This window comes from Artemia franciscana, chromosome 6, assembly GCF_032884065.1.
Source record: "Artemia franciscana chromosome 6, ASM3288406v1, whole genome shotgun sequence".
Lineage (NCBI taxonomy): Eukaryota > Metazoa > Arthropoda > Branchiopoda > Anostraca > Artemiidae > Artemia > Artemia franciscana.
The window spans coordinates 33,806,740-33,833,138 of NC_088868.1; the positions used below are offsets into that span (position 1 = coordinate 33,806,740).

Consider the following 26,399-nt stretch of genomic DNA (forward strand, 5'->3'; position numbering starts at 1 on the left):
TGATCAAATATTAATTATGTTTCCTTTAGAATATATTTTCTTATATTTTGAGTGCATCCTTCAGAAGCTCTTAGTTTCTCTACTAATAGCATTTTTCGGTCATGTCAGCTTTGAGTCATGATAGATGCTGAGTCGTAATACTATATACAATGGATATTAAATATAAATTGGTCTTACATTAATTTACTTATGTAAAAAAATATAACCAATTTAAAATGCAAAAAGGCCTAGTAGCAAAAATATTCGAAGGCCAAAAATTGGTTTTATGTAATCTTTTAAAACTACTCCGAGTGTGAGAGGTACATGAAAGTTATCTCATGAGGAAGTGATTACTTTATTCTCTTACGAGAATATTTCCGATTGAATCCAAGCAATACTGAATCTACAATCATTCTCAGGCAAACCAAAATTTCTTTAGAAGTAAAAACCGAGAAAGAAATTCGTGGGAGCTTAAATGTGAGAACTGCGTCCTAAGAGTAGAAGGCTTCAATTCCAACTTAGAGTTAAACTTACAGCTGAATCAAAAATGATTTATTAATAAATAAAATAGTAAAGTTGAGAACTTAAATATCATCATACCATCACAAATATAATATCTTCTAGTGATCATTAAAACAAAAGAGAGAAATGTACAGGTAAAGTGAGAGTAAGAGAAACAAAGAGAAATTTTATTTTTATTTTTACTGAATCTGGCCATAAAAACCCTTTTGTATTTTGTTTTTATTAGATACTTGTTTGTCTCATTTTCTATTGGAACAGAGATGAGTCAAGCGTTTGTATCTTCATCATGAAGTGACTTTTACTTCATAAATTGAGTAATGTGACTTCGCCCATTAGAACTAAATGTGTTCGGAAAATGACCTTCAAAACTTGCATCAAGGCTCTTAAGTCTTGAAAATCGGTAATTGAACAGTTTCAAAGCATATTCATATAACTCCACGTCAAGATGATTTAATTCCAGAACCATTCTCTTTTGTTTTTCTGTTATCAGGTTTAAAGTTTGGCTACTAAAGATCGCCTTCTGCTGTTCAAAGGGTACAAGAAATTTCACTCCAAATGTTCTTTCAAATATGTATTGATTCATTTCCTGTTGCTCAGTCAGACCAAAGAATGACATATTTGATAAGTTGAGTTTAGCACTAGCTAGCATTTTTGCGTCTCTTTGACTCTTATTCATGGCTGACACATTGTAGCACTCAACCACCTTCAGGTCGGCTAACATCCTTGTTTGCCGATTGATTGCCAAATTATATGGACAAGACATGAAATTCTCCAGTGTGACATCGGTCCAATTGTGACCTAAAATATCTATGATGAAAGAACTGGCATAGTAAAACATAGGACATAAACATTACAAGCTAGAGCTGGTAAGAAAGAAAAAGTGGGTGTAGGACTACTAGGCCTATTAACAACTGACTGCAGAACCGAGCCATAGCTTTTATTTTGACCCTAGATTTATCCTTTGAAAATAACTTGGTAGACAATTTTTGAAACTAATCACACTAGAGTGAAAACGTTGCATATGACCTTTAAGCGTACCAGCAATAATAACAAAATTATACCCAACACTGTTACAATATGCATCTCTGACTAGTACTCAGAAATGCAAGCAGTAATAGCCGTAAATAGTCACGGTAGTAGTAGTAATAGTAGTAGCATAGAATCGCACAAGTGTGAAAATGTTGAATATGACCCTTAACCACATTAAAGACATAACAAATTTACACCTTACATTTGCATAATGTGTCCAATTCTGAAAAAGAAAAAGCCAAACTCATCATGTTCATCAAGTAGGCCAGTGACTGTATCAAGCGTTTTTGCAAAGATATTTGGGCTTCCGATTATTGACCACTAAAAAGAAAATGTACTTTGCAACCATTCCAGTTCAGGTTCTAGTCGGGTTTTGGTTGCTTCCATACCCTTAGGAGTCTTTGTAATATACTCACAGATACAGAAGCATTTGGGAGCCCTCTGTTTCTTGAAAAATGCGATGTTACGAATGTTGGAGTTGCATAGCCGAGGTGTAAGCCTTGATGTAATTTTCCCATTATACTATGCGTAGAGGCATCTAAAAGTTCGTTTTAAGTTTGAAAATGCACTTTCAGATAGGGAATTCCCTGTATTCGTCGGAATAAAGCAAGGAGTCATCACATCACCGATCATCTACAACAACGCGTCTCTTCTTGCGCAGATTGGCCTACCTATCTGTTGCATTTCAAAAGGGATGGATAGATCAGTGCTTTGGTATGGGGACAATCTATTAAATCTAAGCTTGTCAATAGTTAGTCTTCAACGTAGTTTTGATAGCCTATATGATGGATATCCACAAATAGGCCTAAGTATGAATACTGCGAAGTCCCAAGTCCTCTTATTTAATTTACACGGTAGTTATATGCCTGATAGTGTCTGTCAAGGTGATAGTGAGGTTACCCCCACCACTGTACTAACATATTTAGGTCTCCTGATTGGGTCTTTGATGACGAATTTACGAAATCTTTTGCTTCAGAATGCTAAACGCAAACTTAGAATGGATTATGCTAGTGCGGTTAAACAGCTGCAAAATTTGGAACGGAAAGCCCTTTCCTGAATATATAGTAGTGTAGCTCTCCCGAATATCTATGTTTGGCCAGGTTTTGGACATTTTTACTGAATCTGATCGGCAAGTGTTGCGAAGTTGCTATTTAAAGTACCCAAAGTTTTTGCTTCAGTTAAGGGTAGGTATATCATTAACCGTTTTGGTGTGGTGGAACAGGTTCAGGCCGGGGATGAACAGTTCCACAAACTGAGTTACCAGTCTTCTTCTCACCCATGGAAGGGCGTGCTACTTCATATTTCGCTTTATTAGTAATTTTTGTATATCTTTATGGTATATTTGTTTTGTTTTCCTTTCTTTTATTGTAATCCATCGTTTTTTTGTGAATAGATAGATAATAAAGATCATTCATTCATTCATTTAATTGTGTATGGACCATGGCGATGAAAATAGTGCTATAAGCACCAAGAGTAGGTATTTTAGAGTTTCAAACAGTTCGTGGTAACGAACTGTAGTAAGGAGCGACCCGGCTCAATAGTAACCAAAACTCTAGAAAACTGAATTTTGATATCAATAGCTACATCAAAAGAATCGTATTTTAATGCTGATTTTAAATATATAAGTTTAATCAAGTTTAGTCTTACCCATCAAAAGTTACGAGCCTGAGAAAATTTGCCATATTTAAGAAAATAGGGAGAAACACCCCCTAAAAGTCGTAGGATCTTAACGAAAATGACACCATCAGATTCAGCGTATCAGAGAACCCTACTATAGAAGTTTCAAGCTCCTATCTACAAAAATGTGGAATTTTGTATTTTTTGCCAGAAGACAGATCACGGGTGCGTGTTTATTTGTTTGTTTGTTTTTTGTTTTTTTTTTTTTTTCTTTTTCCCAGGGGTCATCGTATCGACCAAGTGGTCCTAGAATGTCGCAAGAGGGCTCATTCTAACGGAAATGAAAAGTTCTAGTGCCCTTTTTAAGTGACCAAAAAAATTGGAGGGCATCTAGGCCCCCTCCCACGCTCATTTTTTTCCCAAAGTCAACGGATCAAAATTTTGAGATAGCCATTTTGTTCAGCATAGTCGAAAACCATAATAACTATGTCTTTGGGGATGACTTACTCCCCCACAATCCCTGGGGGAGGAGCTGCAAGTTACAAACTTTGACCAGTGTTTACATATAGTAATGGTTATTGGGAAGTGTACAGACGTTTTCAGGGGGATTTTATTTTGTTTGGGGGTGGGGCTGAGGAGAGGGGGCTATGTTGGAGGATCTTTCCTTGGAGGAATCTGTCATGAGGGAAGAAAAATTCAATGAAAAGGGCGCAGGGTTCTCTAGCACTACTATAAGAAAACAATGAAAAATAAACGTGAAGACGTTTTTTCAAATGAAAGGAAGAAGTAGCATTGAAACCTAAAACGAACAGAGATAATTACGCATATGAGGGGTTCTAAAAATACTTTAGCATAAAAAGCGAGGTATTTAGGAGGAGATAAATACCTTGCTCTTTATGCTAAAGTATTTTTAGTAATTTCAACTATTTATTCTACGGCCTTTCTGATTCAGGGGTCATTCCTAAAGAATTGGGACAAAACTTACGATTTAGTGTAAAGAGCGAGGTATTAACGAGGGTACAAACCCCCTCGTATACATAATAAAAATATAAGGTTATGAAAGTTTGTTACGTAAGTTAATTCTTAAGTTACGTGTATTTCTTACTAATAAAAACGTTCATTAAAAATTAAAAGTTCTAGTTGCCTTTTTAAGTGACCGAAAAATTGGAGGGCAACTAGGCCTCCCTCTCCACCCCTTATTTCTCAAAATCGTCTGATCAAAACTAAGAGACAGCCATTTAGCCAAAAAAGAATTAATATACAAAATTCATTTTAATAATTTATGTGCGGAGAGCCAAAACCAAACATGCATTAATTCAAAAACGTTCAGAAATTAAATAAAAAAAAATAATTTTTTTAGCTGAAAGTAAGGAGCGACATTAAAACTTAAAACGAACAGAAATTACTCCGTATATGAATGGGTTGTCCCCTCCGCAATCCCTCGCTCTTTATGCTAAAGCTTTTAATTGTTTTAAAAAGTAGAATTGTGGCAAAGAGTCAAACTTCAGCGTAAAGAGCGAGGGATTGCGGAGGGGACAACCCATTTCATATACGGAGTAATTTCTGTTCGTTTTAAGTTTTAATGTCGCTCCTTACTTTCAGCTAAAGAAATTAGTTTTTTTTATTTAATACTTACATAGGTAAAGGGCTTGTACTTATTGGTTTGTCATGGGATTTCAGACATTATTATTCAGTGAGATTTTTTTGTTGACCCTAAGAAGTGATTGCTGATAAAGAAACAAATAGAGGAAGGGAAACATTTGGTTTTTCATTCATTGTTGATTTGCTTAAATGTCGTACCTAACTTTTTGTGAAGTCATGCTTCAGTGGTAGCAGTAGTAACTGTAGCAGTGGTAACAGTTATTGTAATAATTGTAGCAGTAGAGGATGTGACTGCTGTAGTAATTGCAGAGCAGTATGAAAATTTATCCTTATTACTTTGAGTTTTATTAGTAAAATTAGTAATAACAGTAGAAGCAGCAGTAATAGTAAGTATCAAATAACTTTTTGTTAATTCAACATACCCTCAACATACCCTAGAAGTTTCAACTAAATAGTCCAATCCATTCCGATGATATTGCTGATACACCTCTTCGAGAACCTGCATGCACTTAGTATGTTAGTTTGTTGATTTAAATCAAATCCTCCCTCAATATTCCTTATAATTTTTTGTTCATAACCAGTAGGCTTGCATCTTTATGGTGTTTCGAAGACATCGCTCATGTGACCTTTTGATAACCTGCATAAATATAGTTTGTTTTGATTTAATATAATATTAACCTCAACATTTGAGATACATATTGAATTTTTCAGGCCAACCGTATTATTGTCAAAAAAACCGGACGTAAGATACCTTGTTATCTTCTTTAGCTTCAAATTACCAAAAAAATGAAGAAATTTACGGTTGGATATCGCAAATAAAAAAAAAAAATAATGTAAAGTAGCTTAGTTTTTACGCTTTCAAGAATAAAACTATTAAAGACTATAGTTTGCTGAGTGTTTTAGACACACATACACAAAATAAGATATTAAAACATCTAACCACCATAGCAACGGGGTAGCTCAGCTTCGGTGGGTAGTCGGTGATCACATGAATGTCTTGAATGCTTCCATGTCGCACCTCTTTGAACGTGCCGGAATTCCGAAAGAAATCGAGAAAGGGGATCACGAAGAATTGTGATATAAAATTTCCTAGAACAGACGAAAAAAAAAACATTTGCATATGAAAGACAACATGCCATAGGAAATTAGGATTAATGTCTATTAACCTTACACAGTGTACCAAGATAACAAGAAGGTCAACTACTTGTAAGGCTAAGAGTATTAGGATGAAAAAGGCGTCATAATGGGAGAGGTCAACAGTTTGCTAAAGTTTGACTTTTTGCCCCGATTCCTTGAGAATTACATAAAAAAACTAGTTTTTTTAACTGAAAGTAAGGAGCGACATTAAAACTTAAAACGAACAGAAATTACTCCGTATATGAAATGGGTTGTTCGCTCCGCAATCCCTCGCTCTTTATGCTAAAGCTTTTAATTGTTTTAAAAAGCAGAATTGTGGCAAAGAGTCAAATTTAGCGTAAAGAGCGAGGGATTGCGGAGGGAACAACCCATTTCATATACGGAGTAATTTCTGTTCGTTTTAAGTTTTAAAGTCGCTCCTTACTTTCAGTTAAAAAAACTAGTTTTTTTATGTAATTTCTGAACGTTTTTGAATTAATGCATATTTGATTTTGGCTCTCCACACATATATTATTAAAATGGAATTTGCATATTAATTCCTTTTTTGGCTAAATGGATTTCTCTTAGTTTTGATCATACGATTTTGAGAAATAAGGGTTGGAGAAGGAGGCCTAGTTGCCCTCAAATTTTTTGGTTACTTAAAAAGGCAACTATAAATGTTAAGTTTTAACGAATGTTTTTATTAGTAAAAACTATACGTAACTTAAGAATTAACTTACGTAACAAACTTTTATATTCTTATATTTTTATTATTTATATGAGGGGGTTTGTACTCTCGTTAATACCTCACTCTTTACACTAAATCGTAAGTTTTGTCCCAATTCTTTAAAAATGACCCCTGAATCAGAAAGGCCGTAGAATAAATAGTTGAAATTACTAAAAATACTATAGCATAAAGAGCGAGGCATTTATCTCCTCCTAAATACCTCTCTCTTTATGCTAAGTATTTTTAGATCTCCTCATATGCGTAATAATCTCTGTTCGTTTTAAGTTTCAATGCTACTCCTTACTTTCAATTGAAAAAACTTTTCCATGTTTATTTTTTCATTGTTTTCTTATAGAAAATTTAGAAAATCCTGCGCCCTTTTAATAGAATTTCTGTTCCCCCATGACATATTTCTCAAAGGATAGATCCTCCCACATAGCCCCCTCCCCTCAACCCCACCCCCAAAACCAAAAAAAAATCCCTGAAAACGTCTGTACACTTCCCAATAACCATTACTGTATGTAAACACTGGTCAAAGTTTGTAACTTGCAGCCCCTCCCCCAAGGACTGTGGGGGAGTAAGTAATTCCCAGAGACATATTTATTATAGTTTTTGACTACGCGAACTAGTGCAGCGTGAAGAGCAAGGGATTGAGGAGGTGGAATACCCCCTCAGATACAGAATAGCTTCTGTTTGTTTGACATAACATTTGACAAATATTTAATAGAATATTGAGGGGAAGTTTTCTAATTCGAGTAGTTCAACTACTAATTCAGCTGCAGCTAGCCTTAAGACAAAGGATATTATTATAAAAAAGGTGTCAAAAGGGGATAAACACGGCAAATATCAATATTTTTGGAACGGTTTACCGCGTCAAGATGAAACTTCAGGGGTATCATGAGGGGCATATTCATATCATATTCATATACACATAGCACAACACTACTGCATCTGCTGCTTTTCCTACTATTACCACTGTTGCTATAACAGTAGCATTTTTAAGGCTAAGTGCATGAAGGTGAAAATTTGAGAGAGAGAGTATGTAGGGGAAATTTGAGCTAAACTGAAACATACAACGGGACACTGGGGATGTCCCAGTCAAAGGGTTACTCGAGAAGGCTATTTGCTCCTTATTGTAATCTATGAAATTCCATAAGAAATCATGACAAAAGTGTTTTCTAGCAATATATTAAAGAAGGTAATTAAAAAAGCCAATAGTTTAGCCATTTTTTAAAAAATCGGATAAACGAAATTTTGAAGGTAAGTTTCATGATTTTCCAATCCTTTTACAAGTTGTTTAGCAGCTCACCGGGAGTTCAAATAAAATTAAAACTTTGTAGCTTCAAGTGAGGTATCCTTAGGACTAGTTCTGTTGTTGCAGAGCACTGCCATCTGTTCTAGTTTGCTTAGGCAGCATGTTCAACAGTTTACAGTCACAGTGGGGTTATTTCAGACACCTGTTAAGCGGTAACTTCAGACACTTTACTGAAGTGTCTGGAATACCCCCCCCCCTGTGGTTGAAAAAGTGCTGCTTTTTTCACTTTCAAAGGTAACTGACTATGTTATTTTGCCTGGCAGTCAAGAGATTTAAACCTCTCAGATCTTACTTCTTCGGCTCTACTTCTTGCTTACCCACTTACTTCTTGGGCTTTGGCTGGTGAGGTATTTTTTTTTCTTTTTCTTTTTTTTTAACAGGTAGTATATGATTCAAGCGTATCTTCCTATTGGCTCCATTTGGATATTTGTTTTTTTAATTCCACGAAGGGAAATCTTTGATAGAAAATTCACGACCATGCCAAGACGTAAGATGTCAAGTTGTCCTATTATGAAGTACATTGAGAAGGTAAGCAAAGCAGTCATCTTTGACAAATCACTATGCGAAAAGATTTGGAAGAATTTGCCATTAAGAGGACAACCTTAAAATACTATTTTCGAAGTTCAACATAGAAAGAGCTATCGCAGACGAACATTCCCATTTTCTACCACCCAGCAGTGACTCGCAAAGTGATAAATATTACTTTAATTTGATAAAAAAGGTAAAAAGGTGTAGATAAAAGGTGTTTAGTCCTGAGTTTGAAAGATTGATAGCATAATATTTTGAGTTCCCTTGGGTGCACTTTGTGCAGCGTATGTTACACAGCACTCCTCCCAGCACGTGACGACTAGCCCATTCAAAAAAATGGATTAAATGTAGCCTGCTTTTACGAGTAATGGAAGATTTTGTATGAAAGTCGGACAATAGAAATCCAACCGTTTTTCTCCTAGACAACCACGTAAGCTATTTAGAGCCAATTTAGTCAACCGTTGTAAAAGGATTGGCATTAAAATGCTTACAGTTGGACCCTACCGGTCACACATGACGAAAGCTTTGAATGTTGGAGGCTTAGAACCTATTTAGCTACTAAAGCAAAAAGCAATGGAATATTTGCTTTATCTGAATTTGGGTAGACACATATCTACTTACACCCTGGTAGAGCTCCCTTGTGATCTATATTTGAAAAATATTAAACCGTAATTTCATTTATAAAGTCTACCGATATGCATTCTATCATTCTTGAAATTTTCGCGGAAGTGACTTTATTTTCTTCTTTAACTATTAGTAAATGACTTTTATGTCGGGGATTTGCTGATGAGTCTACTTCAGAATCACCAAATTCAAATACCAATATTTTCACTGTTAAAAGTAAAGTTTGGTTTCTCCAGAATTGCTTAGACCATTACCAAGAGCTGATGGAACACTAACAACATGTCTTGGAAACTTTTTAAGAGGTAGAACTTGAATATTGACTGATACACCAGAAACAAAGTAAACTGAAGGACAAGTAGATAAAAAAAAAATATAGAGCAAGCGTGATTATAAAGCCTAAATAACGGTTGCACAAATATAAAACTCCAGATTCCCAGACTTCCTCTTCCAAAAGGCGCTGATAGCATCAGAAGAGTTTGACAGCAAATTATGAGTAATGTGCGAGAGATCTCAAAAATTGGCCATGTATTTGAATATAATCTTCCGTCCTAGAACAATCGTTAAAACTCAATCTCAAATTTCTAGTCTGGTGTTTGTAATCATTTCGGCTGACTGTATCCTTTTATTTTTGTATTCAGTTAGATGTCCACCTGGATCCATATCTTAATAAGCAGAAGCTATAATGAGTGTGTCTGTAGTCACCCTTAGGAATGACTCAAGTCTCCCCGCTGTGTCAGGTGACCTCGGGCATTGAGTCAAAACATAAAAATATGATTTTCTGAAATGTTTAAAGAACGAAAAATACAAGCATTGGACCCAAGAAACTGTAAGGTAAAACAATAGAAACTCTAAGGCCTGAACATAGCTTCAGAAGTTTTATCAAGAATGATAAAACTTTTGGCAAGGGAGATACAGCATTAGGCTATTATTTTTCAAAATTGACAAAGTTTTCGACAGAATATGGCGTCATGGCCTGCTAAGGAAACTTCATGCATACGGTATCCGTGGATGTTGCCTTGAGTGATTGAGAGCTCTTTTTCAGATTATTCACTCCATGTTGTACTAGACGGGTGTATTTCTCCACGAACAATCAGTGAAAGTAGGAGTTCTCCAGGGCAGTATCTTGGGACCTACACCCTTTTTAACTACATAGATGACATGGCAGACAACCTTGCAAGCCCTCTACATCAATTTGCCAACGATATTGCAACACAGTCAGCCCTCTTAAAACACGAAGACCTAAAACAAGCTTCCCTTTCCCTAGATGGATTCCCCAGAAAAAAGGGATCTCATACATGGATGATCAATTTAATGCATTGAAAACAAAGGAGTTTCACTTTCCTTACAGATGGATCCTTATAAAATCAAAAAATGGTCTGACACATGGATGATCAACTTTAATGCATCGAAAACAAAGAAGCCTCTTATTATCCGATCTAAGGTGCCACGTGAACATCCCAGTTTCATTTTAAGAAATGAAACTGTTAGCAAAGCCGACAAGTATCGTCTACTGGAGATTTATTTTCCCACTGATCTCTCTTGGAATAACCACCGAAATAACCATCGGGTGAAAACCTCCTGCGCAAGAATTCTCAGAGTCACTTTTCGTCACAAAGACCTTCTTCCATCCAACTTGATTATACAACTTTGCAAGTCCTGTATCAGATACACCTGAATATGGATGCCCGCTATATACTGGTGCCCCACAAACGCTTTTAACACTACTCTAGAAGATCTAGAATAGGGTAAACAGGTTAGACTGTTCCCAGACAAAATACTCACTACAGCCTCTAAATGAAAGGTTTGATTTAGCATCGATTGGTGTTTTCTAGAAGTACATTTGCCTCCCCCAAAAAAGCTCTCCCAGCTCTAAGTTGATACCTGGAGCAGTCTTGAGAAGGTAAAGAAGAAGGTGGTGTAAAAGCACAGGATAGCTGGCTCCCATCCCCCCACCACACTTCCTGGTTGAAGAGCTTTGAAACTGAGATTGGGCATTGAGATGGATATGGCTAATGCCCAATTATTTGGTTCAGAACGGGGGCCACTGGCATGACTCAGTAGGCTAAGCTAGAGTCGACCCAGCTTCAAAACGGTACCTGTAGCAATCCGGATGAGGTTAACAGAAAGGGTTTGCAAAAGCACAGGGTAGCTGGCTCCCCATTCAACCCAATACACTTCCTGGCTGAAGAGCCTGGAGCAGGTGATCAGCACCGTCGGTTCGCACCTTAAGGGTCTGGTTTCGCATCCTTTACTTTACCTTAATAATACTACTATTACTACTACTACTACTAATACTACTACTGCTACTATTATTGTCAATAGAGCTACGGCTACTATTAATTTTACTACTACTACTGCTACTACTATTACTACTGGTATTACTACTACTGCAACTAAAGCTATGTATATTAAGAAAAAAAATATTTATTTAGTTATTTGCTTGCTATCACTAATACAACCATTACCACCACTACCGTTGCTACCATTACTGCTACTATACTACTTCATTATATTTGAAGTTAACCACCACTCCATTCCTCGATATTGACGAGAAATTTGAAATGAGTCAAAAATAGCTATCTGCATGCAAACTGCCAAAAAAGTGTATCTCAAGAATTGGCTTGGTTATTAAGTTGGAACTTTCATAGAATGCTTAAGAGGGAATATCATCCGTCCAAAAGGCAGTATTCGTACACAAGTACTAATTCTACGATCACTGCTATATCTATACTATCGCAACCACTACTTTTATTGCAACAACATGTAAGGCTAAGAGAGTTGAGAAAAAAATTTCGAGAACCATACGAACGTAATGGATATTGAAGGACATATCAGCAATATTATAGCAAAGGCTATTTGTGTTAAGTTGAAACTTCTATTACTGGATGAGAGGGATATTCAACTGAAGAAAAAACAATACATTAATACTACTGCTGCTACTTGTGCTACCGCTATTGCTTTTAATAGTACTGCAAGCAATACCAATACTACTACAATTAAAAACTGTGCCTAATGGTATGATGGTGAAATTTTCAAAAATGTTTTTGATAAGGTTTAGTTTGTGAAATTGAAACTAACATCGCTTATTGTAGGGGATGTTGAACCAACTAAAATAAATATATTTGTATCCTAATGCTACTGCTTCTACTCATAAAATTGCTACTGCTACTATTATTACTGCTTTTACTACTACTACTGCCACTAAAGCTAAGCTTACTACTGTTAATTTTACTGCTACTAATACTACTGCTACTACTAAAATTAAGGGTATTAAGGTGAAAAATTGGGGTAATACTGAAACAGTATAAAACTAAATTGAAACATGCTGTACCTACACAGGTTGTCAAAAGAATGTATAAGAAATTCTTCTGGACCGATTGAAGGAACTATTGTTGAAACTTTCAGTGTGCCTTGAAGGGGATGTTGAAGATACCAAAAGTGCTCTGCGCACACTGCTGCTACTGGTACAATAGCTATTGCTGCTAAGCAAGCTATGAGTGCTAAGGTGAAGGTTTTAAGGAATATTTAGGTGGATGTTGAACTAAATCAAAACAAATTATGAGCATGTAGACATTTTCAAAAAGGTGAAACTGTTAGGGAAAGTTAATTTAAATCAATTTATGTAAAAGGTAATGTTAATTTGAATAAAGTGAATTATCAATGAAACAAATTAAAACTATCCTAATTTGGAATAAAGTGAATTATCAATGAAACAAATTAAAACTATCCTAATTTGGATGTGCGTGCACAGATCCAATTATAAGAAGTTCCTGAGAAATTCAAATAAAAACCTTCGATTGCTTCTTTTGCCTACAATTTGATTCAGCTTTGTATCTAAGCATTCTGTCAGTTCTGTCCAATCTGCATGCAAACCGAACTTCCATCCGATGGACAAACGACTAAAAAGCCAAGTTTCACGATTTTTTCCTGGTCTCAGGCAGTTGCATCCATTTTCGCTGTCTGTCTGCTGACACACGCATGGTCGCTCAAGGTCCAAGTCTTTTACCAAGTGTATTTCAAATCTGAAAAAATATTACAATCCTTGTAAATTTTTCATCCCATTTCATATGCTATAATTAGTATAGGCCGAATCTTTTTGACTGGCTATTAGTCTCTTCGAATCGCGGTGCTGAATTTTTTTAAAGCTATATAAAATTGGCAGAGTTTCTTCAAGACAACAGTGTTATAGATCCTTGATCTATTTGGTACATATGAATGTTACATAATAGTTTTCGGGATGATTTTCTGTTAATTGTTTTACTAGTTTACTGTTCCACTTTCAAGGGAAGCAATAGGCGAAAAAAACATTCCATCGCCTTTAAAAGAAAGAAAATGACTGAAGTTTTGTCTTACATTGATTGTTATTACAAGAGACATGATCAAAATGTGGATAAGGGAAAAATTCTTTCCATTGACTTAAAATGAATAAAAATGACTAAAATTGCGTTTTGTCTGAATTTTCAGCACAAAAAAAGAACCACTTTAAGCAAAAGACAGAGTAATGCCTTAAAATAAATAATTTTTGGCCTTACATGAATTTTCAATCCAGAAAAATTAAGCGAATGTTTCTAAAGGAAAAATGGCATTTCTTTGCCATTTTGCCATGTCAAAAAACTGAATAAATTCTTTTCTTGCATAAAATATCATTGAAAAAACTACTTGAATATTGTTAAGGCAGAAAGCTTTTTCATTTTCTTGAAAAAGAAAAATATTGAAGTTTTGTCTCAGGTAATATGGCAGTACAAAAAATACATTAAGTTATAAGTTTTAAGTTTAATTGGTATTATTTTAAAAATAACAAAATAAATTAACTTAAAAGACACTGAACTGAGAAACAATAGACACTGAGACTCAGAATCATAAAGATTATTCACTATCCCGCAAAAATATCCTCCATCACTTCTCAACAGAACCAGACACCTCCACAATTACCCACTGTTACCTTAGATATTGAGTTTCTCCCTCTCTCCCCGGAAGCAAAATCACTTCACTTAAATTAAAAAATGGCAAATAATAATATATTTCAATTCAATTTAGTTAGTTGACCATTCACTAAGTAACTCTATAAATAATTTCTTAAGGAACCAAGTGAGTCCTTACTTCTCAGCTCTTGCAATAGCATGTTTAACTCTATAGCACAAGTAGTATCTGGAAGGAATTCCACGCTCTTCGTTGAATTTTGTGGCACCTCAATGTCAAAAGCATAATGGGTGTTTTAATCATGTTTTTTCGAAGTAAACCCAAAGAGATTGTAGAAAGGAGATGGAGGTGACCCAGAAAAGAACCTAAAAACATCAAAATGAGCATGGCAGACGGTAGTGTGAACCAAGGGAGAGATAGTCATATACATTTCCAATTATTTTATTTGCATTATTTGCATGTGATTGAATCACATTTCTTCTGGTGCGATTTGAACGATATATTTCGAATTATTGAAAAATATGGGAAATGAGGTTTCAGAACTTCGTTTTAAAGTAGGCAAAGGGTTTCTTGTGGAAAGGTGTGCTTTAGTTTTCTCTTAATGCCAAGATTGCAGGTGAACTTTAAGTTCCACAGCCAGGATGTGGTGTAAAATAGAGAGGATTTTTTTTGAAAGTACACCTAAATACCTGGCAAAATGGATTCTGGTGACCTAGTGGTTCTTCGAGAACTTGTAATTTCAATTGTTTCTTGATGAAGAATTATCTCTAAAACGAAGAGAATACATGCTTTGTCAACATTAATTACAAGATAATCTGCATCCATTCATACGAAAGTTTCTTCCGAGATGGCTTGTACTTTACTCTGGAGTGCTGACGTACCGCTATCATAGGAGGCCCTTGTAGTGTCATCTGCTATTGCCACTGGCTCATCAGAGTCAGTGTCATCTTTGGAAGTGTGTCCGCTACAATACAGTTTGCCACACGGTGAAGCCCTAAAATCAAGGTTTAGGACACGACTTAGGTTATTCACTTGAACTAAAGATAACATTGGACCAAGGATCTATCCCTGCAGCGCTCCAAACTTAACCATGATGTCATTCATCGGTAAATGTGCCGATTTCTATGGTAGGATTGGAACCATTCAAGTGCCTGTCCTCTAATTCCAATGCATTTTGATTTAAATGCTTGAACTAAGTGAAGGTTGTTAATAAAAACATTCTATTGGCTTGAAAAAGAATTAAATTGATTAAGGTTTTGTCTAATTTGAATGTCATTATAGAATAAAAATATACGAATGTTTTTAAGGAAAAAGAAACATTTTATTGTCTTAATCATGAGGAATATAATCATATTAGGTACATTGTAATTTAAGACAAATTTTCCAAGATAATATAATCGGATTTAATTGGCTATGAAAAATTATCCTGAAATTTTAAATGATTGAACTACATCAGACCAGAACAATTTGATATAAAAGTTTAATGAATCTACAATTCATTGTGTCCTGTAAAAAAAGCCATTTACCCTGGCATACACCCTGTAAAAAAAAACAAAAAAACCGTGGATTGAAATACTTACTGTCTCCCTCCAGTTTTCTGAATATGGAGGACAACCATTATGTCGTTTCCTCTGAATTCAAAATTAACGTTTGTCACGTCAGTGAATTTAAATAAGGATCATCTGAAATAAACCCAATAAAATGATAGAGTCTTCTTTAATCTTCAGAAATATTTGCATTTCTATTAGTCTGGAATATCAACGATAGAAAAGATACCAGTGAAGAGGCAGAATTTCAAAGAGAGTAAAGGCTACCAGGGGATTATATAATATAAAATTTAATGAAAAATAACTCATTAAGTGACAGCTTTTTTATCAAAGAGCTTTTGTGTTCAGCATTTTCAAATAAGCCAATTCCTACAAGTTCATCTCAACGAGTCTTATTGGTTAACAGTTCCTCAGTCCTGGCAAAACAGCAAATTTTCAAATGAGCTCATTTCCCAACTTAAATTTTAATAAACTTTATTGTCAAGTGCCTTTAGACAGTCCAATAGTCTGTGTGAACTGTAAAAGAATTTTCACATGAGCTCATTGCCACGCAAGAATGCCAGCATTTTTTTTTATCAGATGGTAACTAGGAGGCATATTCAGTGTAAATAAAAAAGTGTTATCTGATTATTTGTCCGATATTAGAAATGGTTGCAAATCGAACCATCTTCTCAGAGCTATTTAGATAATTTACTTTTATCTCTAATAAAAGTATATTATTATACAGTACAAAATATCGTGGATTACCCGTGTCCATCACATCAATCACTATGTGGAGGTTAACTCTTGCATAGGATGGAGAGCTGTGCAGAAGTAAATGACCGGCGTAGTCAGTTCTTTCAAATCATGAAAGGAGTCAGCCGAGGATGTGAATTGGCCCAGGAGCTCTCCAATTTCAACGTAGATTACATTATGACAAAACCACTTCACGTCTCATCTTTGGCAGAGGCTCCATTTGGGGGGGGGGTCAGGGGTGGGCAAATGCCCACCCCAGATTTTCCAAGGGGCCCCAGCTTCCACCACAAAGGGCCCTTTGCCGGCCATAATAATCCATTATGTCCAACATAATCCATTCTGTCCAATTGATTTGAAATTACTGCACGCCTATTAACCAAAGAGCGTAATTACTTGACGACCCTTGGGGTAATTATGCTATTTGCTATTAATTATTGTAAACTTTGAAAGTAGGTAAGATACATAATAAAATTCTCGATTTCTGTCAAATTCCCATTTCCTAGATGATTACGCGACATGAAGTGAGTCGGGGGGGGGGGGGCAAGATGGAGTTTATGCCCACCCCAAGATTTGGTCCAAATGGAGCCTCTGATCTTTGGGCTCAAATTTGGAGATCGTACCATCACAGATGCTAATTTTGCTGATGACTTGGCCAATCTGGGGGACTCTGGGGAGCATCTGCTGGAAACGCTCCAAATTCTGCATGAAGAGGCTGCCAAGGTAGGACTGCATATAGACTGAAACAAAACTAAAATTATGGCCATAGACCCGTACTCTCCTACTGTTAGCTCTTCAGTTAGCCTCGATAGCACCACTGGAATCAAAGTTATTCAAGAGTTTACCTAGCTGGGCTCCAATATTTCTATAGATGGCTCGCTTCTCCCCGAGCTGCAAGCGAGATTATCTAAAGCGTCTTCTGCCATGGGCAGACTCAACCGTCACCTCTGGAAAAAACCAACCATCAGTCGTACTACTAAACTGCGGATCTTCAACGCACCAGTCGGCTTTGTGATGCTTTATAGAGCTGATATATGGTAAACATCAGCTACAACCCTCATGGAAGTCGACGTATTTCAGTCAAAGGGCCTGAGGAGGATTGAGGGTCTATGATAGTCCGACTTTGTCCGTAATGAGAAGCTTTTGCAGCTCAGAAAGCAGTCTTAGTTTTTGACTCAAGCAGCCAAGCGAACCTTACGATTGTTCAGGCACCTGCTTCGAATGCCATCGCATATGCTGGTAAAGATGATCTACGACTTCGACCTTATCAAAGCCGTTGAAAGCAACCTCGCTGTCGACCAAAGAAACTTTGGTCCGATAGCTTGTCTGAGTTTCTGACGATGTATTATTCTATTCTGTTTTATTCATTCTGATAATAATAATAGTTGTATTAAAAACACATTTGAATTTGATAAGTGTGATGAGTATGAACTAACGAAAACGATCAAAGATCTGAAATCTAACACAGCAGGGAGATACAGTCTGAACCTTTCGAAAGACACACATTTAAATTTGATAATTGTGATGAGAATGAACTGACGAAAACGATCAAAGATCTGAAATCTAACACAGCAGGGAGAGACAGTCTGAACCTAAGAGCTATGAAAAGTGTAATGAATTATATCATGCCATGCCTTGTGTTCCTCATTAACTTGTCTGTTGAAACTGGAAAGTTTCCTAATGAGCTCAAGCAATCGAAAGTAGTACCCCTTCACAAGGGAGGGTGCAAAAAAGACCGAATAACTATAGACCGATATCGCTTTTACCAATTTTACCAAAACTATATGAAAAAATTGTACATAAACGCCTTTACAGTTACTTGGAAGGACTCAGCATGATTTCTGAAAGCCAGTTTGGATTCCGGAGAGGACCCTCAACCTCTAATGCATTACATAACCTGATGGATCTTATAAATACTGCACTCAAAAAAGGAATTATTCCTCTGACAATTTTTGTAAATTTAAGAAAAGCGTTTGACACAGTTGATTTCAAAGTTTTGCTAAACAGGATGTCCGCGCTTGGGATTCATAGTACACAGCTTGAATGGTTCAAATCATATTTATATGGAAGAAGTATGAAAGTAGTTATTGGCGATTTAAGTAGTAAGTTATTTCCTCTGGTGTGCGGTGTGCCACAAGGTTCTGTGCTTGGACCACTATTATTTTTGAGTTGTGTGGATACTCTAAGTTTCTATTTATTAGAAGCAGATTTAACCACGTTTGCCGATGATACAATGCTTACTATCACTGCGAAGTCTCTTAAAGAGCTGGGAGAAAAGGCAAACCAGACAGTTACTCAGCTACCAACATTTACGTCTGCAAGCTTTCTGTCTGTAAATAAAAGTAAAAAAAATCATTAAGTTTTTTGTAGGATAGGTCAAATTGTAAATAATGCTTTCAAATTGATGTTTGATGGTTCGGAAGTGATACAAGTTTTTCATTGTAAATATCTCATTGTTTTCATTGTGGAATTGCAAGATTGCAAAACTGCAAAATTGCAAGATCGAAAATTGCAAGAGGTGTTGGAATTCTGCGGACATTTAAACATTTTTTAACTCTAAGTATTTTGAAAAATGTTTATTATGCTTTAATTCATTTTTATATAACATATGGATGTTCTATTTATGTATGTAACTTTGAGTCAAATTTTAAGAAAGTGCAGGCTATGCAAAATAAAGCTCTTCGTATTTTAAGGGAACGTCTTAATTGTAGTGATACGGTTAGTTGTTTTAAGTCATTATGTATTTTACCGGTAAAAAAGATATGTGAACACCCGATTGGTGTATTTGTTAATAAGATTTTAAATCAGCTGTACCATTCCTAGTTCAGAAATCTTTATTTTGATCATGCCCATTACCATGAGCATGAGACGAGAAATACGAGTCTACTAGTCAATGATATGGGAGAGTCGTCTAGAGGTGAGTTTTGTGGGCGAAAGTCTGGCGTGAAGGTGTGGAATCGTATTCCTGAGAGATTCAGGGAGTCGGAGAACCAGTTTCTGTGTAAAAATAGATTGAAAATTATCTTTTTGAAAATTAGATAAAGTTGGAATATCTCCCCCGGTGTTTTAATAAATATTTATAGGTTATTGTTATTAGTTGATAGGGGTGGGGTAGAGTAGTAGGGGAGTAGGAGATGTGGATTATTATTGATGATTAGAATATATGTGATGCGCTCCCGCACAGGACACGGTTATGCCCTTCATGAGAGAGTTGTGTATGTTTTTGGTAATTGAGTGTAAATAAAATGAATTGAATTTGAAAAAACAGCGAATGGTAAAGCATACAAAAGATATCGTACAATTAAAAAAAAAGTTTTCCCTCCCCAATAATTTGGAAATTTTTTTTTAAGTAGCTTTAAAACTGTTGCTTTTTTACATTAGTGTATACTTTGCTTGTTACTTTGAGCAGAATTTCTTTTGATTAATACATGCTCGTTTTTAATATAAGGGAAACGAGAAAAACAGGACTCTATTACGCTTGATAATATGTTCCACATTAACATTTTTCAAAATATACTGCCTTTGAAACATTATCATCAAGTATATACGTGAACCTACTTGTGACAAAATTGTGAAAATGTAATATACTTCCTGTTTTGCTACATTTACTCAGGTAGAATTTTTTTCCTCGTATTTATGGTTATTCTACTTCCTAAATCTGTCAGTTCAACATAAGATTTTCTTGCTTTAAAATCTTCGAAAGTGGAAACAAATAGAATCTTTAAATCTGCAAATAGGACCGAAATAGAATCATTGAAGAATAAAAAGGTAGATAATACAGTGAATATAGTTTCCTGAATAAAAAAAAAAGACTTAGTGTGTGTACTTAGTCCGGCTTAGTACTTGGCCCGAGTAATAATGCTCGGACTGTAGCTAGATAGGACAAATCGATTGTAGCTTAGTCATGGAATTAGGTAAAGGGGTATCTGATCCAGGAATCATTTAATTGTTTGAGTTTTTATTTCCAGTATTTAATTAAACCTAAAATTTAGCTCCAAATTCGGTGCTTATGAATAACACCACCCCACCAAGAAGTGAAGTTAGAAAACAGTTCTTAATTCATAACATGCAGAATAACTGTAGCTAATACATTTTGCATGCAGACCCGCTTTACTTTACCCCTCATCATCCCTCCCAATGTGCAAAAATATAGCACATATAATTTATTTCCTATCTATTCTCCCAATGCGTCTCAGTTGTAGGTTATATAAAAACGGGGTATATATTTGAAAATTAAGCGGAGGGAGGGAAAGGATGTAAATTATAGTGGTTCTGCACAAAAAATTTTTTAGCTACATTTCCCGTAACGCCAACACTACTTGTTGGGCATTTATCTCTGCATCAGCATGTTCTTTGAAAAGTCTCCAAAGGATAGAATAAAGTGAATTTAGACAACTTTATTTTTCTCACAATTTAGCAATTTTTTATACACCGATAAAGTGGTACCAGCTCTCGCTATTTTTTCTATTGTTATCAGTTTTAACATGAAGAACTAGGAGACCAAGCTTCTTTTGTGAAGCATATTTTAGACATAGAAACGATATTCAGTTAACCCCCCACCGGAAATGTATGCACCAATACCGTGATTTACACAATAAAAACCTTTGCGATACCTTTTACTTTTAAAATAGTGCTTAGTTCAACTGTGAGATTGAGCATCCTATGGTGAGCATGAGGGTTGGGGTGAGTGAGGGGGGTTAGCCTATTTAAAATCAACATTAGTGGTTAAGCTGGCTGAAGAAAACCGACTGTATACGGTCTTCTCATATCCAAATCTTCTTTACTCTATACTACTATCGTCTGCAGCATCTCATTGCTGATAATTTCAGTAAAAGCCAAGCGCCAGTACTTAATTTTTTGTTTGTTTATTGTGTTTATTGTTTATTATGTTGTTGCGTAATGTTTTTCTTTTAACCAAGTAGCGCATTTGCTAAATAGTTACTTTTCTCCACTACCCCTGGAAGAAAAATATTCTATTGAAAACTTAGGACAGGTGCATACCACATTTACTTTTTTCATTGGGTTCAGTATTCTTTATAAAATAGTTTCCCGAGGTAAGTTTTCACACATCTTTAAAATGCATTTAGGCTTATCTTTTTCACGAATGTTCTATCATCCGTTTCCACTCAAGGATATCCCATGCCTCTTGACTCCCCGGATGTGAACCACCTCTTACCCTCCCTCAATAAAATGAAGCAGCAATGCCCATGATAGCAAGATGGTGTTTGAGCCTTCATTTATAACCCCATTAATTTTGGCAAATCGAAGTAACATTGTTTTCTACTTTCTTACAAATCTCCGTGGTGCTCTCGCCATGAGCACCAACGATTTCAAAGTGACTCTTACAATTGTAATTACTACTTCCATATTTTCTACTGATTTTAACTAGTTTGAATAACTAGCTTTGTGAGCAAGGCTGGCAAAAGTAGAATTTTTTTGTGGTGGGGGGGAATCAGACAGGCATAAATTTTAGGAATAGCAAAAGTATCCTGATTACACGAATGAAACTAAAAAGATATGGAGAAAGCCGTTATGAGCTGACAATTAGAAGGTTGGCCAAAACGTACCCCTATATGTGTTAGCTGTCCTAACCAAGGTAGGAATATAGTTCCAAGAAGTTAGACAGGTGCGTTAGTCCAAAGGGTAAAAACCCTCCTGATATTGTGAATCGTCCTGAATTTCATAAAACTTTTATTCAAATTGTGGGATGTTTTTTTTTTTAAATTTGGTCTTGTTAAAAAAAAACTGCTTGTATGCATCATAGTACAAAATGTCTTTGGGGATCCAGCGTTGGAATAACTGAGTGAAATTTAGGGGTATAGATCCCTCGTAAAGAGTTCTCCCGATATCTTAATAGCACAAATTTACCACCAATCTGTTTTAACTTCTTAGTCCAATTATCGGACTTTTTTTTTCTTTTTTTTTTCTCGGTTCCCTTAAGGAACGACTCATGTGCCTGAATAGCCCAATCTTAGATTTCATAGGAGACCAAGCATTAGAGCAGATGTGTAAAATATAGGAGTACAAATAATATGCAAAATAATAAGAGTACAAATGTATGCACTACTACAACCTAGTTACAATGACAAGGATTTGCAAAAAGAAGGCAAAAATAGAAGATATATCATTTGAAAAATAAAAAAAATTGCAATTTTTTGGGGGCATGTCCTAAAACCTGTTTCTCAACAGGTCAACGATCGAGCGTGCTTTATCTAGGTCTACATAAAATTGAAAAAATCAGATATTCAGTTTATTTTTACCGTGATTTAGACTCAGCAATAAGAATCCAGCGAAGTATCCAACGAAGCAAAAAAACAACACTCCAACAAAGCACCTCATATTATTCACCGGGCTTGATAGAACAAAAAAATGGTATGTAAAACCGAATAACTCAAATTTAATGCCTTCACTTGGCTGACATAATCCCCTTCTCCAGTTTTTCTATTGTTCAAATGCTAGACTTGAACAAGTTGACTATTAGAAAATTGAAATACCTGGTCACACCTTGCTTGTTTTGAGCTTGAAATTCTTAAATGTGCTCAAGACCGGATTGCCTCGTGGAGTACCGGTTTTTTTTTCTTATTTTCTGGCTACTTATGATTGCAAAATATTAAGATATCATATGTCCAGGACCGTATCCAGGATTTTTTTGGAGGGTGGGGGGGGGTTTCGGTGGGGTTGCATAGAAAACTTTGAAAATACATCAAAAATTTGTGTATATTCATTTTTCATACGTTTGTATGACAAACATTTTTTAAGGGGAGAGAGGTTCAAATCTCCTCTAAGCCCTTGGATACGGCCTTGCCTATACTTTAAAGTATCTGGATTAAATTTTGGAAAAATGGACAGAATATACCCGAAGCATTTCAAAACATAATTTGTTACAAAACCTTGGACTGTGAACCACGTTTATTGGCATAACATTAGTTTTACAATAAAGCGGAAATTCAAATAAAGGCTTTTTTTTCTTATATAATGAGCAGGAATATCAACAAGAATGTTCTTTTACGGTGCACACCTTTCAAGAGTTAAAGGAAATCAATTTTGCTTCTAAGCATTTACTTGAACATTTTTTCATAGGAAGGAAAAAGAGAATAAAGTCGAAACATTTAGGCGAAATAACTCTGCCTTCGGGATTGACAACCCCCAAAGTTCCTTAGGCAAGGGATTTAAGTTATGCTAGTTACCCGTTGTTAAATATATTGTTTTATTATATTGAACTTGATTTTCTTATATGTGTCTAATTAATAGTCAAAAGTTATCGGGGAGCAGCCAGCCCGCCCCCCTCTCCAACCCTTTTCTGCCTAGTGTATCAAATCACATTCTTGATGTAGTAATTTTATTCATAGTAGTCAAAAGGCAAAAAATACGTTTCCAAGATTTACAGTCTCCCAGCCGTTGGGTCTGTAAGTTATGCAAGTTGCCCATTGTTAAAAAATTAAGTATAATAAACTTTGGAATGGGCTCGCTCGATTAGAAATTGAAAATTCTAGTGATGTTTTTAAGAGTTGAAATGATTGAGGTGTAACCAACTCCCACCATCCATTTTCCCAAATGCATCTGATAAAACTTTTAAACATCTATTTTGTTCAATATGGTCCAAAAGCCGAATAACTATAACTCCAGAGTCGATCAAACCCGCAGAGCCCACGAAGCAAGGGCTGTAAGCCCACGATGCAAGGGCTGTAACGTTATCAACATATGATATTTTTGTGAAAAATGATGGTCATATAAACGTTGGAGGGGGCTTATTCGATTGCAAATCAAAAGCTCTAGTGCGCCTTTTAAGAATTAAGAATGATGGGAGGTCAACTAGACCCCGCTCCTCACGCAGTTCCCTCTCCCGTTCATCTGATCGCAATTTTTAACAAAGTTTTTTGTTTAAAGTATTACAAAATAAAAAAAACTACACCTCTAGGATTGACATCCCTGGCCTTCAGAGCAAAGAAAAGTTGTCCGTCGTAGGATATTTATTGTAAAATAGGGAAAATTTAATCCCGAGTCTTCAATAGTCTTAGTGTATTAAAGTGAAAATTTTTAGAACCAAGTTGATAGGGATGATGAACACAATAAGAATATCACCTTTCCCCCCAACAGTCCCAGGGTAAAGTGAAAATTCTAGAGAAGAATTTGGGAGGGATAGCAAACGCAATTAATACATTTTGCTTTCTGATTGAAAAAAAGGGAATATCAGCAATATGTAAAAAGTGACTGAGGGTATCAAGTTGAAACATTCAAGGTATGTTTAGGATATGTTGAAAAAAGAACGGAGGATTAACACCCCCTCTACTCTTTTTAGATGTAGTCTCTGCTTTAGACTGATCGAAACTTTGAAAGTGTCATTTTTTTTCCAAACAGTGAAATTTTTTCTTCAAGCTAGGCCAATTATTTACATGCAACATGCAACATGCAACATATACTTGCAACTTGCAACATGCAACATATTACATGCAACATATACTTAGAAAACGAGGAAAGAGTTGATTCTGGGTAAATCTAAAAAGGCTAACGGCATTGAGATAAGATTATGGAGAATGTTGAGGGGTGTGCTATACTAAATCAAAAAGCAATATGTGCACCCAGTTTGTTAAAAAGGAGAATCTGAAATATTTTGAGAACATCTGCGGGCACTAATTTGGAGCTTTCAGAACATATGGAAGGGAGTGCTAAAAAGGGTTTAGAGGGCTACCGTTCCTCTTTAATGAAAAAGATTTCTTCAAAATTTTGAAACAGATGTCTTGTTCTAAAAAATTTAAGAGTAAAATAAAAGTGCCAGTAAAAGAATAACCCCCCCCCCCGCAATAGTCTTAAGATACTAAAGTGAAACTTCGAAGAAAAGTTGAGAGGGGTTCAAGGTTCAAGATTCAAGGTTCTTTTATTATAACCAATATATACAAAATATTAGGTAACTCAAGGCTGAGAGTATAGCTCGAATGCAATTGAGCTACCTTTAAGAAACACTAAATATGCACAAAAATTGAAAATAAATACTTCTCTTAACCAATCTTGGCAGAAATAAATAAAAAACAAATCCCGTGCCGTACGATACCACTTCCATCCTTCGCGCACCATCCTGAGACACAATTAAATTTACAACTTAAAACCAAGTGAGTCATAAGACATCTGGAGGCCTCATGGGCGAACCCCAGAAACCAACCCAATACTTAAAAAAATAATAAACATCCTTAAAAGAAAAAAAATATTTTTTCATATTATTTAGATTTATAACTTTCAATCAGCACTCTTTTCAACTTCCGTCTTATAGCATCCATTCAAATCAATCTCATTTTTCAATCTTTCCCAATGTAGAGGAATCAAATAACTCAGGCAAAAACGCGACCTCTCTGTAACTACCTTAGGAGTCCACAGATTATATTTACCACGGGTTTCAACTTATGAAAATGAAGGAGAAGAAATAAGACCCATCGATCCAAAATATGTGGGGAGCTTTTCTCGTTAAAGCTTAATCTTAAACATAACACTTAAAAATTGGATACTTTGCCGAACAGGAAGAATATTATGAAGTGAAAAAAGGGTCTCTGTTGTGGATTTTAAGGGGAAGTTTGATGGCGATGGCAGAAAAGGTTTAAGGATACGAACTGCTTTATTTTGGATAATCTGTAAAGGGGTAACATTACTTTTAAAAGTGTTCAAAAAAATAATAGATGCATAATCAAAATGGGATTGCACAAGGGAAATGTAAAGGGATTTAAGAGCGCAATATGGAAGAAGGTTTTTCAGTCTGCACATTATACCAACTCCACGGGCAGACTTTGCTCTAACCTGATTAATTTGCTCTTTCCGTGACAAATTCTCATCAAACACAACTCCCAAATATCTTATCGATACAACCCTTTCAATAACAGACTCAGGTTCATTCGCAGAAAGGGAAACTGATTCTATATCTGGAAACTTGTGACCCATTCTGCTGTAAACAATAAACTTCGTCTTCTTTCTGTTCAGAAGTAGTCTATTATCAGAGAGCCAAGTAGACAATCTATCGTTTGTGGATGTTAAATTGACCACTAGCTCTTCACGAGATTTACCAGAAACGGTTACTGCAGTGTCGTCAGAAAACTGAGTGTCTATAGAAGAAACTCCAGTAGCTGAACACAAATCATTAATGTAAACTAGGAAAAGC

At 35.7% G+C, this 26,399-nt stretch overlaps 1 protein-coding gene across 1 annotated transcript; it reads right to left on the reverse strand.

Annotated features, from left to right (window-relative positions):
- Nucleotides 1–516: 516 nt before the first annotated feature.
- On the reverse strand, nucleotides 517–22,767 carry LOC136028341 (heparan-sulfate 6-O-sulfotransferase 2-like). Its single transcript, XM_065706126.1, has 5 exons — nucleotides 22,519–22,767; nucleotides 15,560–15,661; nucleotides 12,851–13,081; nucleotides 5,690–5,838; nucleotides 517–1,299 (listed from the first exon to the last, which is right to left on the reverse strand). The coding sequence occupies exons 2-5, from the start codon at nucleotides 15,595–15,597 to the stop codon at nucleotides 800–802; spliced, it is 918 nt and encodes a 305-aa protein (XP_065562198.1). The 5' UTR covers nucleotides 15,598–15,661; nucleotides 22,519–22,767; the 3' UTR covers nucleotides 517–799.
- Nucleotides 22,768–26,399: the final 3,632 nt, after the last annotated feature.